The following is a 13,932-nucleotide window of genomic DNA, read 5'->3' as shown; positions in this document are numbered from 1 at the left end:
AAAGTAATTTTTTTAGAATATGCCATAAAGTCAATGTAAATTGGAATCTTAAGTGCTTTGACAGCGTTTTGAATATTCCAAAGGTCTGCACTTCTAGCTAATGGGTCTGTAGTTTACTAACTCAATCTTCCTATTTACTAGTTTGGTTAATTTTTTAAAAAGTTGATCCTTGAGCTTGAAACTGCTGAAAGCTTAATCATCTTTGCTTAATGTCACTATGCCAGGTAGATAATTTCTGTATTTTTCTGTTAGCTCATTGAAATTACTTAATTAGATGTAGCTAGTGCTACTGGATGGGACTCTGCATCCAGTAGAGAGGGCTACTTCACTGATCCTTGGTTTTTGTTTTTGAAAAAAATGAATAATTTGAAACAAGGATTCATAGATGGGAAACTCCATTAATTTTGGTAGACAGTACACGTGTATTTTTTTTTTTTTTTTTATCACTCGTCAGTTGTTTGGCTACTAAGCCTGAGTATTGTGATGTTTCATGCACAGTGAGCAAATTTTTTTGAATCAAAACAAAATTTATAAGGTACATTTTGATAAAAATTTTTTATGTCATTTTTATGTATGAAAACAGTCTGGAAGGACTTTGGAAAAATTTTTTCCAAGACATCAGAATAGAATATTTGATATTTATGCCATACTTCTGTATCTTGTACTACTGTCATTATTTAGAAGAAAGATTAACATTTGGTATATTCTTGATCTCATTTTATTTGTTTATTGCCCTGTAATTTTTTTTTTAACTGTTATTTTAGTTTACAAACCAAGTGCTCTACAGTTTCTGAAGAAGTAACAGAAACTGGCACTGAAGAAATTGTAGAAAAACCTCTGAAGAAGAAAAAGAAAAAGAAGACAGACCCAGAGCCATATGAAGTGGAGAGTGATAACAGAGAACTAGCAGATTTTGCAGATGTCACTGTGAAAGAAGAGACAAACCTGCAGATAAATAATACGAATGGCTTCCAGAACGAAGAGCCAAAGAAGAAGAAGAAGAAAAAGCACCAGGAAGACCAGGATCCTGTTTTCCAAGGTAGTGACTCCAGTGGTTACCAGAGTGACCATAAAAAGAGAAAAAAGAAAAGAAAACACAGTGAGGAAGCTGAATTTATCCCACTTTTGGAACAGTCATCTAAAAAGAAAAGGGAAAAGTAATTCCTTTAGTGCATTTTACTCAGTTTTTTGAAGATTGATTTACATACAGTAGACGAATAAATGTGGGAATCATATGAAATGCTTGTGTATTCCAGTAGTCTGCAAAACAGGAAACATTTCATTAGTAGGAATTTTTGGTGCTAAAATTATTAAAGTGGTAATTACTTTGGGAAATACCAATATTATCAAACTGCCATTTTATTGTATACAGAATAAGAGGATAAGACCTCTCTCAAGTCTTGCATTTTTCCAGTTTTTACATGCTACATAAAATTATTTCTGTCATCTGAAGACTGGTAAAGGACTTTGTAATAGAGTCATTTGTATCATTACCAAATGGTTTTGAGCTTGTGTATTTTTTAGTAGGTTTGGCCTTCAGTCATAATATTATATGAGATTTTTAGATTTTCTTTTCTCTGGCTACTACGAGATTTCTATGGTTCAATTTAGAATGGTAAGTCTCCAGAGCTCATTAGAACCATGCCACTATTGACAGTGGTAGGAAACATTGTTCACTGTTCTTCCCTTCCAGATGTATGTTGGTTTTTGTTTCTGTTTCTGGTTTTTTTTTTTGTTTTTTTTTTTTGTATAAGAGGTTGATGTAGAGGGCTCTTCTCTTGTACTTGTTTATGTGTGCCTCAGCTGTAAATGTCATTCTTACTAGTAGGAAATTTCTCAACTACTTTATAATAATTGGGTTAAGGTATTAAAAATGATTCTTAAGAGAAAATTGCACTGCGAAATGTGGACTGTGTCTTAACTACTGGAAAACACTGATGAAATGACAAGCTGGTTCAGACTGATAATCAATGCATGGCCACATTCATTGAACAGTACCTGACCACTTTGCTGTGTGTAAAACATTCTACTAAGGAACAGATGTATAATGACTGTAGTTCCTTCCCTTATGTAGTGTCATAGGAGAAACAGATGCACACATGCACAATATATATAAGTAAAATACAGAAAGGCAGTAATTCTGGGAAGTACTAAAAACAAGAGTGTCTACTGAATGTTAATTGTGTTAATATCTGTAAATGGATGAATGGTTGAAACGAATTTCAAGTGGCAACCATTTTGTTGCCATTTATCTAATATCAGATATAGTACTGGTCTCACACTATTAAATTTTACTAATATATAAATTCTGCAGAAAGTGTATCTTGATCCAAATCTATAGTAATAGAATACAGAGTTTGGAGAGTAGCATACGTTCACACGCTTGTTCTTAATTAAATTAAGAAGACCAGACAATGGACCAGGCCAATTTCTTTTTCTACAGTTTAGTGTGGGTATTGAGCCCTTAAAATATGGCTAATGCAAATTGACCTGCTATCAGTATAAAATACAAGATTTTGAAGATGTACAAAGAATGTAAATTATCTCAGTTTTGTATTGGTGAAATTCTATTTTTGGTATAGTGTGTTAAATGTTATATCTAGCTTTTTTTCATTTTCTGGCTAGAAGATTAAAAATTGTAGGTGAAGCTATTTTGTTTAGGATTTTTGCATTTAGGGTCATCAGAGATACTGGTCTATAGTTATTTTTGTTGTTTTTGGTAGTGTCTTTATATGATTTTGGTGTCAGGTAATTCTCAACAAAATATTGTCAAAAAAAAAAATCTAATACATTAAAACAAATCATTCACCACAATCAAGGGATTTATTCCAGGGATGTAAGTGTGTTCCAATATATGCAAGTCAGTCACATTATACATCACATTAAGAGAAAGGATAAAAACCATATGATCTTCTCAGTGGAGGCAGAAATATCACTTCATAATAAAAACTCTTTTAACATTGTAGGTTTAGAGGCTACATACCTCAACATAATAAAGACCATCTATGAAAAACACACAGCTAACATCATACTCATTGGTGAAAGATTGAGGTTTTTTTTTCCCCTCTAAGATCAGGAACAAGGATGTCCCCTTTCACCACTTCTATTCAACATAGTACTGAAGTCCTCACTGTCTTATACCATGCAACAATTCAAGATGGTTTAGTCAAGACCTAAATTTGGGACCTAAAACCATAAAATTTCTGGAAGAAAACACAGGCACTAATTTTTGATAATTGTTCATAGCAACAGTTTTCTAGGGATGCCTCCTCAGGCAAGGGAAATAAGCAAAATAAAACCAGACTACAGGAAAATGAAAGGCTTTTGTAAAGCAAAGGAAACCATCAATAAAACAAGGCAAGCTACTGCATGGGAGAAGGTATTTGCAAGTGATACATCTAATTAGGAGTTAATATCCAAAATATATAAATAAAAAATGGGCAGAAGACCTGAATAGACATTTTTCCAAAGGAGACATATAGATGGCCAACAGACACATGAAAAGATGCTCAACATCAGTAATCATCAGGGAAATGCAAATCAAAACTATGAGACATCACCTTACACTGGTTAGAATAAAAAAGACAAGAAACAAAAAAAGACACCAACAAGTGTTGGTGAGGATGTGGAGAAAAGGGAACGCTGGTGCACTATTTTGGGAATGCAAACTGGTGTAGCCATTGTGGAAATTTTATGAAGGTTTCTCAAAATTAAAAATAGACACGGGGCAGGGCGCCTGGGTGGCTCAGTCAGTTGAGCGTCCAACTTCAGCTCAGGTCATGATGTTGCGGTTTGTCAGTTCGAGCCCTGCGTTGGGCTCTGTGCTGACAGCTTAGAGCCTGGAGCCTGCTTCCGATTCTGTGTCTCCCTCTCTCTCTGCCCCTCCCCTGCTCATGCTCTGTCTCTTAATAATAAACAAATGTGGAAGAAAAAAATAGACACGGACTTCTAGGAAGACAGTGGAAGATCATAAGCTCAACTTTCCCAATACACACACCAAGATAACCACATCAGTGCAGCTAATTCAGAAAATGACCGGAAATCTAGCAGAATAGACTTCCTACTGTTAATCATAGAGAAGAGGCCACATCTAAAAGGGTAGAAGAGGTGGAAACATGGTTGGGAATCAAGCCCTTGGTGAGACTTAACCAGTAATGGGAGAGACCCCTACAAGCATGGAGAATCAAGAGTATCAGACCTGACATGAGGCACCAGGGACCTGCACAAGGAAGACGAGTCCCCTTAACATGTGTCTTTGAAAGCCAGTGGCACTTTGTTTTACAATCATCAGGGCATAACATGGAGTACTTTAAAAAGCAGCATACTTAACTCCAGGAGAGCCTGAGGGCCATAGGAAACTGAGTCCCTGCCCATAAAGGCCCCTAACATGGCTGAGATACAGCACAGAAACAGCAGTGTAAAAAGTGCATAGGATATACGTGAAGATTTATTTGCTGATCTCAAGGTGTGCTGGAGAGGCAGAGACCTTTAGAAGACTCCTCCAAGAACAAAATATTTGACAGGTACCATTTCTCCCCACCCCCAGGTCAGATAGCAAACACTTGTTAGAACCCACACACACTCTATCTTGCTAAGATCTCATGCTCCATCTGCATGTTCTGCATATTTTCCCCATCCAACTCACCCCATTTGGCAGGTGTCTCCAAAGTAGCTCCTGTCCCAATACACCCTGCAAGCAGCCCCAGTAGGAACTGGCACCACTCCAAAGTGACTCCTGCCCTGGGGATAGGGGGAAATAACCACACACACCAGTGTGCCCACATACCCAGCAGCTCTTAACAGCTGGCAGCACAGAGAATGTCCTGCTTATCAGTGGAATTGCAGCCTCAGCAGAAGGACTGGGAGCAGGCATTGGGCCTCACCACAAGCCTCGACCTATCAACAGAAGCCTCCAAGGGAATAAGCAAGTGAGAATGCTTTGCCTATGCATGGACTACAGCCCTGGTAGATGAGCTGAGGGTAGGCATCTGGTCTGACCACTGATACGACCCAACTCTAGGACCATGGTGACCCCCACACCAGCAGCCCCTTAACAGTACAGGGTCCAAACCCTGCCCATTATACCCCCAACAGGCAAAGTAGCCTCTTGCAACTGACTAGACTGAAGGTGAACGTGTGTCACCAACAACAGTACAGCACAAACAGCCCACATAGGAAATAGCTCTGAAGCACCTGGTCCTGGTGAATGGGAGGTATTGCACTATAGGGCATACCTGGAACTCTTCTTCCTAAGGCCACTACTTTCAAGAGCAGGAGATGTAGCTCACTTCCCTAATTTTTAAAACCAGACAAAAGGAAACTATGAGCCAAATGAAAGAACAGTGCAAAAATCACAGCCAAAGGGCTAAATTAATTGAAGACAGTAATTCCCAATAGAGAACTTGACCTAATAGTCAAAAAGCCACTCAGTGGACTTGATGTGAGAGTGGAGGATCTCATTGAGAGCTTTGACAAAGAGATAGAAAACACAAAAAGGAACCAGAGATGATAAACTCAATAACTGAAATTAAAAATAGACCAGGGGTGCCAGGGTGGCTCAGTCACTTAAACATCCAACTCTTGATACCGGTTCAGGTCATTATCTCACAGTTCATGAGTGTGAGCCCTGCCTTGGGCTCTGTGCTGACAGCATTGGGATTCTCTTTCTCCCTCTCTCTTTGCCCCTCCTCCACTTGCTTTTTCTGTCTCTCAGAAGTGAATAGATAGATGGATAGATGGGTGGATGGATAGATGGATGTGTATACACACACACACACTAGAAAGAATAAATCAATAGTAGACTTCAGGAATCAGAATGGATCAGTGATACGGAAGAGAGAGTAATGGAAAGCAACCAAGCTAAACAAAAAGAAAAAAAAAATGAGATGAAGGGATCTTGGCAACATCATCAAGCCTAATACATTTACATTATAGAGATCTCAGAAAAAGAGAGAGAGATAGGCAGTAAAATTTGAAGAAATAATAGCTGAAAACTTCCCTAATCTGGAGACGAAAGCAAGACATCTGGATCCAGGAGTCACAGAGAACCCCAATCAGAGGTACACACCAAGACAGCAATTAAAATGGCAAAAAGTACTGATAAAAGAGAATTTTAAAGCAGTATGAGAAAGTTACATACAAAGGGAAGCCCATAAAGTTAGCAGTAAGTTTTCAGCAGAAACTCTAGACGCTAGGGAGTGCCATGAAATATTCTAAGTACTGAAAAGAAAAAAATCTGCAACCAAAAACACACTACTCAGCAAGGTTATATATTGGAACAGACAGAGAGATAGTTTCCCAGACCAACAAAAATTAAAGGAATTTATCAATAAACCAGCCTTACAAGAAATGTTAAAGGGAATTCTTTGGAAAGAAAAAGCCATAATCAAAGAAAATTATGAAAGCAAAAATTTCACAGATAAATGCAAACAAGAGTATATTAATCTCTTATAAAACTAGAATGGAGGTCAAAGCACTTAGGAAAATCATCTATGAAAATCAGTCAAATGTTTCACAAATTAAGAGGATGAAAAGTGTGATATCATGTACTAAAATGTGAGAGATCAAAGTAAAAATGCTTTTAGAATGGGTTAAAACTTAAGCTAGCCATTAACTTAATATAGACTGCTATACACCTAAGATATCTATGAACCTAATGGTAACCAAAATTGAAAACCTGTAACACATGCGCAAAGAAAAGGAATCCAGGAGAGCAGATGGCAGTAGAGAAAGGACCCCAGGCTCACCTCTTGCCAAGAATACAACTAGGTAACTATCACATCATCATAAATACCCCAGAAACTGACCTGAAGACTGGTAAAACAAGCTCCATAACTAAAGGTAGACAAGAGGCCTCACCGAAGAAGGTAGCAAATAAGGACATACAGAGATGTGGTTTGGAAGAGAAATGGATCGTGGCCACTGCAGTGGGAAGGGAGTTACAGTCACAGGGAAGGGGGTGGGGGAGACAGACTAGCATACAGGGGAGTACACCAAGAAGAGGAAGCCCCATAGCAATTCGTTTGGAAAGCCTCTAAGGGGCTGAATTTCCTGACTTCTTGCAATAGGCAGGGCTTAAAGCCTGGAGTTCTAAAGGTCAGTGGCTTTACTTGGACAGAGCCCAGAGGGCAGTGTACTGCTCTTGGAGAGAAGGCAGGACAGACAGTCCACAGACCTACAGTATGGAAACAGTGATCCAAAGAGTACCTGGGGCACATAGTAGGGAGTTTATTTGCTTATATCACAGTGTGTCCCAGAGAGGCATTAATAGAGAGATCCCTCTGAGAATAAACTGGCAGGTGCCATTTCCCTCTCCTACCACTCAGCATAAGTACAGGCCACTTACGGGAACAGCACAGCACCAACACTTGCTACCAAACTTGATTACACCAAGCCCCGCCTTCCCATGGTCTGGTTAAACTGCCCTTCCCAATCACACATGCCTCAGTCCCAGCAGGGCAGGCCCCCTTCCCCAGAGGACTGGTCCAAACCTCTGCCAACACCACATTTCCTGACCCAAGAGTTTTGCAGGACCTCAGTTCTGTTGGCAGACCAGAGTCCACCTAGTTACAATGTACCACATTCAGGCCAGAGACCAAACACTGCCCACAACAGGCAAAGACAGCCTCTGCAGACTGGCATGACAAATAAAGCAGCCAAGAAAAAACAGCAGAGCACACACAGCACACGTTGGAGACACTCAGAAGCACCAGGCCCTGGGGAACAGGAGACACTACACAGCAGGACACTGTAGGACCTCTCCTTCATAAGGCCATTACCCTCACGAACAGGAGACATAGCTGACTTTCTTAACACACAAAAACAGGCACAGAGACTTAGGCAAAGTGAGAAGACCGAGAAATGTGTCCCAAGTGAAAGAACGGGATAAAGCCACAGCCAGCGATCAAAGTGAAACAGAAGTAACGTGCCTGAGGGAGTATTTAAGCAATGATCCTAAGGATACTCACTGGACTGAGTTACATACAACAGACACCCCATAAGGCTATCAGTGGATGTTTCAGCAGACACTTCAAGCTATAAAGGACTAGCACGATATATTCAGAGTGCTGAAAGGAAGAAATCTGGAGCCAAGAATATGCTAGCCAGCAAGGCTATCATTCAGAATACAAGGAGACATAAAGAGTTTCTCAGACAAAAACTAACGGCATTCAAGACCACTAAACCAGCCCTCCAAGAAATACTAAAGGGGACTGTGAGTGGAAAGCAAAGACCAAAAATGACAGCATGAAGGCAGGAACAAGAGCAGTAAAAATTCTTATTTCTATAAAAAATCAGTTAAGGAAGTCTCGAAATAAAAGAATGTGGAATATGACAACATGTATCTAATAGGTGGGGAGTAAAGAATGGGTTTAAACTTAAATGACCATCAACTTAATATAGATTGCTATATACAGAAGAGGTTATATACACATATAATGGTAACCATATATCAAAACCACTAACACACATGCAAAGAATAAAGAAATCCAAATATATCACTAGAGCAAACCAGCAAACCATGAAAGAAAGATAAGAAAGTTTCAGAGAAAATCTTCAGAAACCATCACAAAACAGGTAAGAAAATGACACAGTGTATTAAAAAGTAAGACCCATCTACTTGCTGCCTACAGCAAACTCATTTTATACCTAAAGACACCTGCAGATTCCAAGAGGGAATGGAAAAGCATCTATCATACAAATGGATGTCAAAAGAAAGCCAGAGTGGCAATACTTAGACAAAATAGACTTTAAAACAAAGACTGTAATAAAAGACAATGGACACAATATAATAAAGAGGACAACACAACAGGAAGGTATAATAATTGTAAATATGCACTTAATATGGGATGACCCAAGCAAATAAAACAGTAACAAACATAAAGGAACTAATCATTAATACAATAATAATAGGGGACTTTAACACCACACTTAAATCAACAAACATATGATCTAAACAGAAAATCAACAGGGTAACAGCAGCTTTGAATGCCGACTGGACCAGATGAATTTAACAGATATATTCAGATCATTACATTCTTAAAACAGTAGAGGGGTACTCAATCTATTAAGTGTCCAACTCTTAATTTTGGTTCAGGTCATGATCTCACAGTTTGTGGGATGCCCCATGCTGGGCTCCTTGCTGTCAGCACGGAGCCTACTTGGGATTCTCTCTCCTCTCTCTTTGCCCATCCTCTACTCATCATCTCTCTCAGAATGAATAAACATTAAAAAATAAAACAACAGAATACACATTTTTTTCAAGTGCACATGAAACATTCCCCAGAATAGGTTCCATGTTAGATCACAAATATCAGCAAATTTTTAAAAGATTCAAATGATAACATGTACCTTTTCTAACCACAGTGGCATGAAACTAGAGTTCAATCACAAGAAAATAATCTGCAAAGAACACAAATAGCATGGAGTTTAAATAACATGCTACTAAATAATCAATGAGTCAACTACAAAATCAAAGAGGAAATGAAAAAAAATACATGAAGACAAATGAAAATGAAAACACAGCTGTTTAAAACCTTTGGTATGCAGCAAAAGTGGTTCTAAGAGGCAAGTTTAGAACATAGGCCTACCTCAAGAAAAAGTCCCAACAACCTAACCTTATACCTATGAGAGAGAGAGGTAAAGAATAAACAAAGAATAAACAAAGCCCAAAGCCAGTAGAAGGAAGGAAATAATAAAGATAAAAGCAGAAATAAATGGCACAGAAACTTAAAAAAACAGTAGAAAGATCAATGACAGTAGGAGCTCCTTCTCTGAAAAGATCAACAAAATTAACAAACCTTTGGCCAGACTTATCCAAAAAGAGGAGAGAGGACTCAAATTCAGAAGTGAAGGAGAAGAAATAGTAACTGACACCAAAGAAATGCAAAGGATTATAAGAGACTATTATGAAAAATTATATGCCAAGAAATTGGACAACCTAGAAGAAATGGATACATTCTTAGAAACATTTAACTTTCCAAAACAATGAGGAATAAAAAAATTTGAATAGACAGACTACTAGCAATGAAAGTGAATCAGTAATCAAAAAACTCCCAAGAAAGCAAACGTCCAGGACCATATGGCTTCTCAGGTGAAATGTATCAAACATTTAAAGAAGAGTTAATACCTATTCTAAACCCACCCCAAAAAATAAAGGAGGAAGGAAAGCTTCCAAATTCATTCTATGAGGCCAATAATAAATACCATGATACCAAAACTAGATAAAAGACACCTCAAAAAAATAAATAAATAAATAAAGGCTAATATTTCTGATAACCAAAATCAAAAGTACTCAACAAAGTATTAGCAAACCAAATCCAACAGTACATTAAAAAAAAAAAATCATTCACCACAATCAAGAGGGATTTATTCCAGGATTGCAAATCAGTCAATGTGATACCTCACATTAGGAAAGGATAGGGGCACCTGGGTGGTTCAGTCAGTTAAGCATCTGACTTCAGCTCAAGTCATGATCTTGTGGTTTTCCAAGTTGGAGCTCCACATTAGGCTCTGTGCTGACAGTGCAGAGCCTGCTTGGCAATCTCTCTCTCTTCTACCCTCTGTCCCTCCCTCCCTCCCTCCCTCCCCCTCCCCCTTTCAAAATAAAAACTTAAAAAAAAAAAAAAGGAAAGGAAGGATAAATACGATATGATTATCTCAATAGATGCAGAAAAATCATTTGACAAATGCAACATCCATTAATAAGAACTCTCAACAGTGTAAGTTTAGAGAGAGCAAACCTCAATGTAATAAAGGCCATATATGAAAAACATATAGCTACCATCATACTGAATGGTGAAAACCTGAGAGCTTTTCCTCTAAGATCAAGAACAAGATAAGAATGTACACTTAAACCATTTCTGTTCAACACAGTACTGGAAATCCTAGCCACAGCTTCAGATAAGAAGAAAAGGCATCCAAACTGGCAAGGAAGAAGTAAAACTTTCACTACTTGCAGATTATATGATACATTATATAGAAAATTCTAAATAGTGAAAAACTACCAGAATTGATAAATTCATTCTGTAAAGTCACAGGATAAAAAATTAATATACAGAAATCTGTTGCATGTCTATACACCACTAGTGAAGTAGCAGAAAGAGGAATTAAAATCTCATTTACAATTGCACCAAAATAATACAATATCTAGGAATACCCAGGAGGTGAAAGAGTTGTACTCCAAAAACTATAAAATTTTCATAAAAGCAATTGAAGATGACACAAGCTATTCCATGCTCATGGACTGGAAGGACCAGTATTGTTAAAATGTCCATAATACTCTGGTTTCTCTTCAGATCGTATAAATCTTTCGCCTTTTAAAATGTCCATACTACCCAGAACAATCTACAGATTTAATGCAATCCCTAACAAAATGCAACATTTTTCAGAGAGCTACAACAAATAATCCTAAGATTTGTATAAAACAACAAAAGACTCTGTACAGCCAAAGAAATCTTGAGAAAGAAGAACCTGGAGTTGTCAAAATCCCAGATTTCAAGATATACAAAGGTGTATTAAAACAGTATAGTGCTGGCATAAAAATATACATTTAGATCAACAGAGCAGAACAGGGAGCCCAGTAATAACCTCATGCTTACATGGTCAAGTAATGTGTCAAAGAAGCCAAGAGTATACAATGAGGAAAAGACAGTCTCTTCAACAAACAGTGCTGAGAAAACTGGAGAGCTACATACGAACAAATGAAACTGAACCACTTTCTTAAACCATACACAAAAATGACTCAAATGTGAGACCCAAAGCCGTAAAACTCCTGTAAGAAAACACAGTCAGTGATTTTTGATGTTGGCCATATCAACATTTTTCTAGGGATGTCTCTTCAGGCAAGGGAAACAAAGCAAAATTGGACTAGTGGGACTACGTGAAAATGAAAGGCTTTTGCACAGTGAAAGAAGCCATCAATGAAACAAAAAGGCAAGCTATGCATGGGAGGAGCTATTTGCAAATAATATAACAGATACAGAGTTAATATCCAAAATATTTAAAGAACTCACTCAATGCTAAGAAAAAAAAAATCTGATTAAAAAATGGGCAGAGCTGAATAGACATTTTTCCAAAGACATAGATGGCTGGCCAACAGACTCATGGAAAGATGCTCAACATCACTAGTCATCTGGGAAATGGAAATCAAAACCACAGTGAGGTATTACACTGGTCATAATGGTGAAAATAAAAAACAAGGAACAAATGTTGGTGAGAATGTGGAGACAAAGAAAGCCTGGTGGACTATTGTGGGAATGCAAACTGGTGCAGCCACTGTGGAAACTGTATGGAAATTTCTCAAATAATTAAAAATAGAATTGCCATATGATCCAGTAATTCTATTATGTATTTATCCAAAGAAAACACTAATATGAAAAGATATATGCACCATGTTTATTACAGTATTATTTACAGTAACCAAAATGTGGAAGCAACCCAAGTGTCCAATAATATATGAATGGATAAAGAAGTGGTATGTACATACATTAGAATTATACTCATCCTTAAAAAACAATGAGATCTTGCCATTTCCAACAACATAAAGGGTATGATGCTAAGTGAAATAAAACACTAGGGAAAACACCATATGATTTCAATCATGTGGAATTTAGGAAACAAAACAACAAACAGAAAAAAAAGGGACAAACAAAAAAATTAGACTCAAATACAGAGAACTGGTGGCTGTCAGAGAGTTAGTGGGTGAGGGGATAAGTGAAATACATAAATGGGATTAAGAATACTCATCATGATGAGCACTGAGTAATGTATAGAATTGTTAAACCATTATATTGTATACCTGAAACTAATATAGCACTGTATGTTAATTATACTTCAATTAAAAAAAAAATCCACAGGATACCAAAACTTCACCACACTTTCAGAAAAATAAAAATAAAAGTCTTGATGGAAGATTTAAAAAATAAAATAATTTTATACACTAGGCTTCTGTGAGGCAAGATATGCCAAAGTCTTGTGTATGTTATTTGCCTTCTTAAATTACCACTGGTTTTATTTACCAAATTTTACAGTTTCTGTTTTGTCTTTTCTAAATCCTGTGTTTCAGTCTACTTTTTGTTTTCTTGGGTCCTTAGATTCTTAGTTCCTATTTAATTTCAAACTTAATCCTTTTTTAATGGAAGTATCTGACCCTAAAATCTTCCTGTGATTTCACTCTCGTTATGTATCCGAGATGATACATATGTACTATTCTTACTGTTCGTTAACACCTACATATCTCTGAATTATTTGATCCAAGATTTATGTAGACGGGTATTGTTAAAATTTCTAAGAGTTTCTGTGTTGATGATGTTTATTGTTAGTTTTTTTCTCCCCCCTACCCCCGCCGCCCCAAGTTTCTAGCTGTTTTTTGCACTGTGGCCTTCAAAGTTAAGCTCTGATTTCTACTTGTGGAAATTGAGATTTTCTTTGGAGTCCAATGGTCAGTTTTTTAAAAATATTCTTTAGTCACTGAAAAGAAAATATATCTTTTTGCAAGTACACAAATCACTTTAAAAATAGTCTTAATATACTGTTCAGTGAGAACAAAACTAAAATGTAATGGATACCTCTGTACATGATCTGACGTTTTTTGGCATTTCTTTCGAGTAATTCATGGAAAATGTAATAAATGTTGAACTCAGTGTATTATTGGCTCTCCTTACTAAAAACAAAGATGTTCAAATATTTGGTCTAAACTGTTTTCTCTCTCAAACCTCTGTCCTGGCAGCAGTAAATAACTTCATGTTATGTTTTGTCTTCTTTCATATAAATATTTAGTACACTGGATCATCTTAAAGCCCAGTTGCCTTTCCTCAGGCATTAGACTGATAAACCTGTTCCCACTTACTTACATTATTTTGGTAACTTGAATTTTAAAATTTTATAGTAGGGTAAATATTTAGTAAGTTATAAAATTGGAATAATTAAGAATAG

General features: G+C 37.1%; 1 protein-coding gene across 1 annotated transcript in view; it reads left to right on the top strand.

Annotated features, from left to right (window-relative positions):
- Positions 1-1,891, top strand: part of POLR1F (RNA polymerase I subunit F) — a 30,889-nt gene extending 28,998 nt beyond the window's left edge. Inside the window, exon 4 of the mRNA XM_047850269.1 lies at positions 765-1,891. Within this exon, the coding sequence (XP_047706225.1) occupies positions 765-1,161 (397 nt within the window). The 3' untranslated portion in view covers positions 1,162-1,891. The remainder of the gene's footprint in view (positions 1-764) is intronic.
- Positions 1,892-13,932: the final 12,041 nt, after the last annotated feature.

The sequence above is a fragment of the Prionailurus viverrinus genome, chromosome A2 (assembly GCF_022837055.1).
Source record: "Prionailurus viverrinus isolate Anna chromosome A2, UM_Priviv_1.0, whole genome shotgun sequence".
NCBI classification, from domain to species: Eukaryota; Metazoa; Chordata; class Mammalia; order Carnivora; family Felidae; genus Prionailurus; species Prionailurus viverrinus.
This window is presented reverse-complemented; position numbering and strand designations above follow the sequence as displayed.